Source organism: Malurus melanocephalus, unplaced genomic scaffold (genome assembly GCF_030028575.1).
Source record: "Malurus melanocephalus ecotype Western Australia unplaced genomic scaffold, MMel_1.1 scaffold_49, whole genome shotgun sequence".
Taxonomy (NCBI): Eukaryota; Metazoa; Chordata; class Aves; order Passeriformes; family Maluridae; genus Malurus; species Malurus melanocephalus.
The window spans coordinates 848,250-858,685 of NW_026623281.1; the positions used below are offsets into that span (position 1 = coordinate 848,250).

Sequence of the window (10,436 nt, forward strand, 5' to 3'; positions counted from 1 at the left end):
ATTTAATTAAAAAGCTATTGCATATTCAATGTTAATTATTTCATTCTAATACTAGTCAAGTACTTGCTATGCAAAATAGCAACAGTTTAGACAGCTTCTATTGTAAGTTCTTGCCAGAATTTTTTAAATTGCTCCATACTAATTATCTACAAATTAGAAACAATGTTATTTCCATAACCTATTCTCTTGCTCTCACTCTATCCCATCCATGCAATAAGGCCTTCAGATTTGTTTGTGTACACTTTCTTCCTTATGTTCATTGAACACTTCCCAAAGAATTAAGGACGTTGAAGGTACTTACTGTAAGTAATTTTTGAGTAAAATCAGCTCCTTTACTATAATCATAAGCAGTTTATATTGTCTACCGAACACAAAGATCCCAAATATTCATTTGCAGAAAAAAACACAGCAAAACACACTCAAAGTTGTACTACTTGTAGCTACAAAGGTAGACAGCATCAGAGATTACTCTCAGGACATCTTTATATTTCATGCAAACAAGGGCCTTATTTCATAGTTCACTGATTTGTGAAAGGAGGTTTTTAATTGATATAGAAAAATTCTGAAAAGAGGGAAGTGATTCTGAAGGAACAACTGTTAGATTACAGGGCTCTGAAATGAGCTTATACACACCTGTGAGGAAATCCTGAATAGCAGCAATAAGAGGTTCTCCATTTCTTGGTGTTACCAAGTTTGCTTTAGTCTGTATGACACAAAAAATATGCATTTGAAGACACTGATATTCCATTTCCTGTTCAAAATGGAACTTATCATTTAAGACATTTATTTTAGCAAAAACAGTCAAAGCTTATTCTTCAAAAGGATAGAAAAAAATGAACCAGAAGTTTCAGCTCACTACATCAGTTCATCTATATCACTGCAGTCCATGCACATCTATTGCCAGTGAAGGAACAGTCTGGGAATAGCTACTGGAAATCACATATTCTGTTTCCAAAGCAGAAGCWGCAATCAACTTCATGTGTTACAGCAGGGACACGGAGGGGGAGACAACCTACTGTTGAGAACATGGACAGGAGGGGTTACACCCACTACTCAGAGCTACCGGAATATTTCCAGTTATATGGTCCCTATTGGCAGGTAACAATAAAACCAGCCCTACCCCATGTTTTCATGTTTTACTCAAACCACTGCTCCAGTTAATCCCCACCGACAAGCAGTTTTGCCTGAACAGATTGCCACACAAAYCTGAATCACACACTTGGCAGGGAATGGGAGTATTCTTTTTCAGCTCCCAAGTCARTTCAGTGAGCTCCTATATCCAGCAGCAATTGTATGGGTACACCTGAAGTATTGGTGGCATTTGTTAACCCTAAAGGAGCAATGGACTGTGATACCCTCAGCTTGGTGCTACTGACTCTACTTTCACACTACAGATCACAGTTTGCAACCATCAGATCCCTACYTACCTACTCTCCCTTCTTCCTCTTTGACCCTGCCCTGTGAGCCTAGTGTCTCCTGCCTTCTCTGGGAATTTGTCTTCCGCAGCACAAGCCAWGTATCACCACCTCAATTTCCAGCTGSTCTGTCTGTCTGCAATTCCCAAGCTTCAGACCAGAAGCAAATTATGAAGCTGCTGCCAACAGAGCCACCCTAGCCTGGCAGCAATCTCTATGGATAGTCAGGCAGAAACATACTGATGACATCTACTTAGTTAAAACAGTGGATTTTCCACAGATGTTAAACCTGCTAGGTGTAAATCCTAATCCTAAAGTCCCTTTTGCAGAGTTTTCAGGTAGCTTCAAACTGTGCACACTCAGTAATCTAGATAGTATTTCAGATTTCACATGCAAGTAAAGAACTAAAGAGCTGAACTCATCTGTCACCAATGTGAGCATTTTATCTACGTACCCCCATTAAAACAAGCGCTTCTGCTTTTGCTTCTTCTGTCTGAGGAAGGTGAAGATTCATCTCATCTCCATCAAAATCTGCATTGTATGGTGTACAGACRCATTCATTGAATCTGAATGTCCTATGAGGTTTTACTCTAGCCTGAAAAAAGAGATGCACACACAATTAGGCATGTCGAAATAAAAGCCATGCCCAAGTGCTTCCTTGCAGACATTATCTTTTCTTTGTATTACAGACATGAGGTCAAAATTCCTGATTATAGGATTTAACTCAAAGAGAAACTGACAAATTGTACTGACATCATATGATAGCAATGTAGTTTRTAATTTTCATTATGAAGCATTTATAAAAAGCACAGAAGACAACATGCTTTATAAAGATCACATCAACTCTACAAATATGAAATGCTCACACAAGAAGAGACAGCAAGGTCAATTATGGCTTTTAGCAGAAGTATGCAGACACCATCCTGCCCAGGTACCATTTTCATGCACAGGCCCAAGTGCACTCCATTCATCCCTGCCCCACACACAGTTTCAGAAGGAGCTGTTCATTTTTGCCCATRTAAGACAGAAACACGATAAAGACCAAGTGCCTGATATTCCGGGCTGCACAGTCTCTGTGCTGGCCTGTGTGCACTCACAATGTGAGCCATGATGCTCAGCTTGTGCAGAGAGGGCTGCCGGTTGAACAGGACGATGTCACCATCTATGAGATGTCGCTCCACAATATCACCAAACTTCAACTCCTGGGCCATCTTCTCTCGGTTCCCGTATTTCAAAAATCTTAACAGGAAGAGAGAATAATGGAGTCAGGAGAGATACAGACAGTAGATGAAAAGAAAACTAAAATTAATTCTGTGTTTATAATGCCAACTTTTCCATTAAGTACTGGAGGTATTCGTATTACACTAACTAGAATACAAAACTGATGTGGATTGAACATCAATCCTGCTGCTGCTTTTAAGCAATTCATGTATGTTGACATTAGTCAACCAGGCTACAGTGATTAGAACAATAAGTAAGAARAAGATCCATTTGTGAAAATACAGAATTTGTTTCAATTGTATCAGAAAGAATAGGAAGTTTCATTAATTTATTATCCCTTTTTCCTACCCATAAACTGACTGCATATTAGCTCTCATATGAAAACAGTTTGACAAGTACAACTTGCCCAAAACTGCCTGTTTTAAATTATGTCTCTATTTCAACTACAATAGATTCAGTCATAAAAAATATAAATCTAATTGCAGCTCAGTATCATTAGTATGTGGTCTTCAGTTTAAATGCAAGAAATTATTTAAAAAAAGAATTGCAAACTAATCCTGAAGACATAAAGAAATCTTTTGCTACTGCCCTTTATGAAAGATTCTAAAAGAAAAAAATAAATCCCTGCACATATAACTGCCTTCACACAGCAACAAGAACAAGATGATGGGAAGAAATAAAAAATGAATCATTACAGATAAGCATGATACCTTTTCATTTGGGTGTGCCTTTGCTGTATGAAGTTTGCTCCAGGATGAACATCAGGACCATTACAGACGAGCTTCCTCATAAAATTAATATTTGCTTTGTTCACCTGTTACATAAAGACTTCAATCAGAAACAAACAAAACATGTTTCAGGATCTCATTTTTATTTGTGGCTTTTGTATTCCCAAATTTTAGGCTCAACTCACAATTCCCCTCCAGCTGCTGAAGGGAACCCTCAGGAGGGGATAGAGGAGGAAAACATCAGCCAATCTTTGAGCAGAATATCAGAGAGAAATTAAATGAAAAATCTGGGAGGTAAACCTAGAAATAAAAATGTCCAACCATTCCTTATACAAATATATAAATGAGTTGAAAAAATATGAAGCAAAACTCTTCCTTCTAGAGATGTCACTCCTTATACCACACCTTGTCAGCACTTGCCTATATCCAATACTACAAACCTTTATTCGTCAGCAGCAAGAGAATTGCAAAAGAACGCAAAGTGTCATGGAATGACATTTCCAACATAATGTAATACATTTGCCCTTTTTATAGTGAGGCTGTACAGAGCCTGATAAGACTGAGGTCTGCCTTGGGGAAAAAAGAAAAACGAATAGAAAGAGTTTGAGTCCCACATTACTTACCTTTTCAGGAAAGGTCAGGATTTTAGCAACATGAATAGGCACTGCTACTTCATCTATTCTTAAGTTCGGATCAGGTGAAATGACTGTTCTGCCAGAAAAATCCACTCTCTTTCCAGACAGATTGCCTCTAAACCGACCTAAAAAATTAAAAAGTTAAATGTTTTTATTAAGAATTGTTTTCAAAATGTTAAGACAGCACATTAGAACATCTTCTGAGRTACAGCACTCAAGTGAAATACAATAACAGCAGAGAGACACTTGGCAATAGCAAAGGTATGTGATTCAATTATAAAAAAAATAATTAAAACCAACTTTCTAGACAAACCTTGCTTTCCCTTAAGTCTCTGAACGAAACCTCTGGTCCATTTTTTGGGTGCCATGTTGAGGGGTATTCCAGAGAGTTCACTGTTAATGTACAGGGCACACTGCAGTTGAAGAAAATCCCAGTCTTCCATTATCATCTGTGTTTTGGCTCCTGATATCCTGTGCTAAACAAAATAGCCATCCAAATCAGAAAATAAATATAACAACACTTATTAAACTAGCAAAGAATTTTTCTGTTATGAATGCAACTTTTCCGTTGCAAATGACATTATGAAACATCCATAGACTAGAATGAAAAAGGTAAAAGAAACTTTACAACAGGATGCATATTGCTATAGCATAAAGCCAGTCACAAGTGAGCCCAGCAAAAACAAAAATCTTTTGACTAATATGGACTTTGAACAAATACTCACAAAATTAGGTATTYGTTTAAATTACATTTCCCCAATCCATTTAAGCTAATATAACTTGACAGACAAGAAGATCAGTAGTTAATAATTTTGCAATCACGGGGAGAGTTAGTGCAGAATTGATTCCTCTTGCCTGAAAAACGACCAGTTTGAAAAGTGTGAGAACTATTAGTGTCAGTAGAAGTGCTCTTCTAAACACATGAAAAGCTGTCAAATTTTCTTTTAGTTTCAATTTGATGACTCTGCTAAATAAAATCTGATTTTTCAAGAACAGACGGTAGCATAAAGGACAAAGATCTAAAAAAGGAGGGAGGTCTGCAAGAAAAAAACCTCAACATAAATCAGTAAGTGTAATATTTTCATTGTAAGTGACCACTCAAAAAGTGTGACAGTCATGGGAGAGGGAAAAAATGGGAAAAAAAAAAGAGTTAACAGACCAGAGCTGAAATGAGCAAACATTTTTCATAAGAATCCCAGATCTTCAGCAGGTTCTATACTACACAAGAAGCCAGCCAGCCAGCTCCATCTGAAGCAAGMTTCTCCTATGCTTTCAACAAAATGCCCAACAACACAGAAATAACAGTACCAGACTGCAAGCAGTAAACCCATTGGCTATATTCTATTCCAAACCAATCTTTTTGAAGGCAACAGAGCTTGAAGGCTGACTCACCTTTTTAATTACATCATTGAGGAAAATTATCTCTGTCAGCTTCATTGTCAAATCATCTTCATTGGTGCCAGACTTCAAGTCACTCACGACAGAGGGTCTGATGCACAGTGGAGGCACCAAGAGTCGTGTGAGGATCAAATCTGAAGGTTTACCTGCTTGTGGGTTCATTAGCAGGAGAGGAATGTCTTCTGCTGGGATTCTTCTAAAGAGGCTCAATACTACCAAGGGATTCAAGTTTTCCTACAAAATCCAATGGGAAATGAGAAGAAGAAACCATTATATCAGGTCTGAGTACTTCCCTTCTCCCCTTATTTTAGTCTTTTTCAAAGGCAAACACAGAACTATTCATGCAAACAAAACTACATTTTGGTTTATTTATTCCGAACCAATGCTTTTAGCATCTCAGATGTTAACCTGCTATATTCTTTCCCTCCATTTTTCCCTATATATGARTGTTTACTTCTTACTGTGCTGCTTCTCTTGTCTCAAGAGTTAAAAGACAGTATTTAATAGTTAACAGACAAAGCAACTCAACCTACAATGACTTACACTACATTGTATCATTTTATTAGTAACARAATCASATGACTACAGTACTTCCTAGATACYTTTCAAAACTTAATTTCTCTCTTAGTATAGCTACGGCTGTATCCACTACTTTTTCCATTCAAGTATGTACATGGAGATCTTTCCAGCTTGCAGACAGCAGAAGGAAACAAAACTGCATACAATGAAAAGCTTAATTAAWCAAAAAGTTAGTAAATGAAGCCTCCTCTCTCCTTCTCAACATTAAGCATTAAGAACTTCTGAAGAAAAAAGGGTGTACTGGAGTTACAGTGATCCTATATATTCGTGCAAACTTTATGGACCTGTCTCYTCTTCCTTCTCTAGTTTATGTAAGCATAACATATCAAGAACATCCCTGTCTTTACAAGCAGAAATTGGTGTACCAGAACATGTCACTAGAGTAAATTTTTCATTTTAGCTAAAAATAGTTATTGCACTGAATATAAACATTCTTCATGTGTCTTTTTATATTCAAAATTCTTGGATCACCACAAGACTTTAGCTGATACACAGTAAATCTTGGAGTTTTATTTCATGCAAAAAAAACTAAAAGAAAATTTAGGTTTTAACAAAATTCACCTGAGCTCTTCCCAGTAAGGGCTCTACTTCCTTGTTATATTCAATGGCAGTTTCAAAGGACTGGAGAAAAGTAGATACCATTGGATCTACAACTTTCTTATTTGTCTTGTACTTTTCATGTATTATTTTCAACAAACCACACTTCTTGACAGTTCCTGCAAAGAATTACAYATGGATTGTCTTTGGATTTTATTTCATAATAAAAAGAAGAGCAAATAAAACAAAACACAACCAAAAYTTAAGTAGTTTCAGTTCCAAAACAAGCTAAACCTTCAGTAAACACAAGAATAAAATAGAACTTTATCAGCYTTTTAACCYGTTTCCTAAACTCACAGAACAACAGGACAATCAAGTCATATCTTCTTGTATGGATGGCTTGATGTACCTACATCATAATGGAGCCTCTGAAGCTGAAAGTACACAGTTCATCCCACACTTTAATTCAGCTTCACCTCATTCACAGCAGGTATTTCCAAAGTAGAAGTTCCCATACTAAAAACAGGACTAAGAGGTGCCATTTATATAYCATCTCACTATCTGCTAAAGTCATTTTGGAAGTGAATTATCAGAAAAAGGTGATAAATATTTTCATGTCATGCAGGTAACATTATTTGTGAAACTCCCCSAGACTAGCCCAAATGCTTGATTTTTTTCCTGATTTATTCTGACCCATCATGYAACTTAGTAAATGCCTACTGTTTATGCCCCCTGTACGTCTACAGGGYACTTACAATGAAGAAGCTCCCTGTCTATCCAGGTTGATGAACATGACAACAAACAATTGAATTTTCATGAGTTAGAAGTTATGGTTACCATCTACTATGAATCTGTAACATTTCAAGTCCYTAAACAGCAATAACAGTGATCAGTCCAGATGAAAAAAAGAAGACATATTTTGAAAAMCAGATGTGACATCTTACAAAAATACTCTGCCATGAAGAAGGGATAATCTTAAGAAAGATAATTTAATACAATGATGAAAAATGATGCTCACTTGAAACTACAAAGGTTACCAATGCTTTTATGTGAACATATTGATCACTGCCTGTAGCTCCCAATATTTTTAAAAAGGRTTCTGCCATTATTCCAGTCTTGTTCACTGCCATGAAACATGAAATAATAGAAGCAACKAGGAAAATGTCCATACCCACACAAATGAGACGCGAACAAGCATGTGCCTGGCCCTAGAAATGCACTTACCTGTTTCTTAAAAAAGGCCAGAGAGAGCACCCAGTAGCTGTGCAATGAACAAGCATATGGAAGAACTGAATCCTAATGCAGCTGACAAGGTAAAAACCACCAGAGCAGACAACCTCACAAACTGCTCATGTTGACACTCACCRTTAAAGGCTCCACAGTAAGGACAAGTGTTTTTCTTTCGGCACTTCTCAGACACCTTCTTTTTTAGCCCTCTCTTCTGAAGATATGTAAGGCCAGGTCGTTTTAGGTAATCCAAAAACTGTTTCTTTTCTTCCACYGACAGCATGATACGGCAACAGGTTTTGCAGATCATCTTAAACATAAATACATATAAACACAGTTGTCTAAGAGATACATGCAGACAGGTAACCTCTTCAACTATAGCTTARGTTCTTSAAAACAGTCCMTTTTTAAGAATGAGATACTACTGTYTTGATTGAAAGACCAATTCACACTAAAAAGCACAARAGTAAAAGAAAAATAGAGTCAACGGGGCAAATCCTTATCTAAACTCTGCAGGCCCTTAAAAATCCATACAAAGCAAACACAGCTTTGCTTTACTGGGATGTTCTAAAAGGCAAATTATCCTGCATATATTTTAATCAAACTGCAGAAAAAATAATGGATTAAATTTACCAGTCTGAGATTACATAGAATATCATTAAAATGTAATATATATATATATATATATATATATTTAATATATATATATTTAAATATATATATATTATAAAAGAAAATGTACATAATGGTAAATTTATAATGCAACCTTGCTTTGGCCTTCTCAATTACTTTTAAGCATCATCTTTATGAAGAATTTCCTTTGTCTATACTAAAAACTGACAACAAATCATAATCATGYTTACCTGTAAGATGCCTATCACAGCTTTGAAGTATCCAACATGAAAACACGGTAATTCTAAGTCAATGTACCCATAATGCCCTAAACAATCAGCCAGAYTTTTTCCACAGGTTTCACAGGGACGGTCTTTTTCACTGGTTCCCTTTGGAAGAAAGAGAAAACACATGCAGAGAAAAAAAAAATTAACTGTAATTGAGTGAATAGATACAAAATACAAAAGCTTTTAAGCTAGTCAGGAATCCTAGCAGCAGAGCTACTCCTTTTCCCCAGCATCAGAAGCAGGTCAATAGCATTACAGACACTCTGATCCTTAAGAAAAATGTTTYTTTACACATAGTCCCTGCTGACACTATGACCTGGACTCACACAGCTCTTGCAACTGATTTACAGCCCCTTAATCTACCCTGTGGCATTTTGGTGACAGATGTCTCTGGGCTCTGAGCAGTATGGCAGAAAGAAACTTATGTTCTGCCTCAAAAGAATGCAKTCCTGCCCTCCAAAAGCATGAATTAGCTGGCACTGCAGCTAATAGTCTATGAAATTCAAGTAAAGACTCATTTGAACTTCTTTTGGACAAGCAGTGCATTTCAGTAGCCCCCAACTACTTCAGAAACTCCCCAGAATAGGTTTGGAAAAGAAAACAAAAGGTTCTCACCATGCGATGGTCCAGCACTCCATACTGCAGTGGAGAGTGATTGTTGTCTTGACTATACAAATTTTTGCTGACCACTTGAATGTGAGCCTGCTGACGCATCTCTTCTGGAGATTTCATGCCAAAACAGATGTGGCTTCTAGGACAGGAAATTTGACACGTATGTATGGGCACATATATGTATGCACAAAACTACTTACAACAACAAGCATACATACAAGTAATACAGAACCAATTAGATTGGAAAAGACCTTRGAGGTCATTGAACCTAAACTATGACCAAACACCACCTTGTCAATTAGACCATGGCACTRAATTTACATAAAGCCTTTCCTTAAACACCTCCAGGGATGGTGACTCCACCGCCACTGGGCAGCCCATTCCARTGCCTAATCACCCTGAGAAGATAATTTTCCTGGTATCAAACCTAAACCTTCCCTAGCACAATTTAAGACTGTGGCCTCTCCTCCTGCCACTGGTTGCTTGGGAGAAGAGACCAATTCCCAGCTGGCTACAACCTCCTTTCAGGGGGCTGTAGAGAGTGATAAGGTCCCTGAGCCTCCTTTTCTCCAGGCTAAACATCCCCAGCTCCCTCAACCGCTGCCTCCAAKTCCCTAGGACTTGTGTTCTAGACCCTTCACCAGTTTCGCTGCCTTTCTCGGTACCCCCAAGTAGTCGAAAACAATGTAAAGGTGGCTAAGTTGATTCACAACATTGCTGAAACRGGTTCTTTTCAGGTAACAATAAAAAATAAAGCTGCTTTGCGGTGGATTGATGGTTTATATCTGATGGATATAGCGACCTTCCCGGGCAACCTCACAGCTGGACACAGACACAGCCACCAGTGCGAGAGAACTCAGCCTGTCCGGCACTCCAGAAGCGGAGCAGTCGTGCCATGAGTTACCCCACGCAGCGCTCCACGCCAAAGCGCTCCCAACCCCCGCTAGCGCGGTTCCGACCCCTGCCGGCCCACGGAACTCTCCAGCTCCCCGCCTCAGCCCTCGGGCACCCCTCGACGCCCACTCACATTTTCTTGGCCACATCCGTCTCCCTGAACTGCTCCTTCACCATGGTGGCGGTGGCGGTGGCGGCGGGGCCCACTGCTGCACGCGTGAGCTGCGCCGGGCCGGGCCGCTCCTGTCAGCGCGGCCTCCGCCCGCAGCGCCCCCTGCCGGCACCGCCGGG

General features: G+C 38.6%; 1 protein-coding gene across 2 annotated transcripts in view; it reads right to left on the bottom strand.

Annotated features, from left to right (window-relative positions):
* The window catches only part of POLR3A (RNA polymerase III subunit A), a 37,209-nt gene extending 26,815 nt beyond the window's left edge, over window positions 1-10,394 (bottom strand). For both annotated transcript variants that reach the window (XR_008965292.1, XM_057365189.1), the window contains exons 1-12: window positions 10,279-10,394; window positions 9,255-9,390; window positions 8,604-8,741; window positions 7,879-8,050; window positions 6,538-6,692; window positions 5,392-5,631; window positions 4,313-4,475; window positions 3,988-4,124; window positions 3,347-3,450; window positions 2,513-2,654; window positions 1,870-2,010; window positions 634-703 (exon numbers count right to left, since the gene is read on the bottom strand). Coding sequence is in view for 1 of the 2 variants with exons in the window: in XM_057365189.1 (XP_057221172.1) it covers window positions 634-703; window positions 1,870-2,010; window positions 2,513-2,654; window positions 3,347-3,450; window positions 3,988-4,124; window positions 4,313-4,475; window positions 5,392-5,631; window positions 6,538-6,692; window positions 7,879-8,050; window positions 8,604-8,741; window positions 9,255-9,390; window positions 10,279-10,322 (1,642 nt within the window). In the remaining variant the exon portion in view is untranslated. The remainder of the gene's footprint in view (window positions 1-633; window positions 704-1,869; window positions 2,011-2,512; window positions 2,655-3,346; window positions 3,451-3,987; window positions 4,125-4,312; window positions 4,476-5,391; window positions 5,632-6,537; window positions 6,693-7,878; window positions 8,051-8,603; window positions 8,742-9,254; window positions 9,391-10,278) is intronic.
* Window positions 10,395-10,436: the final 42 nt, after the last annotated feature.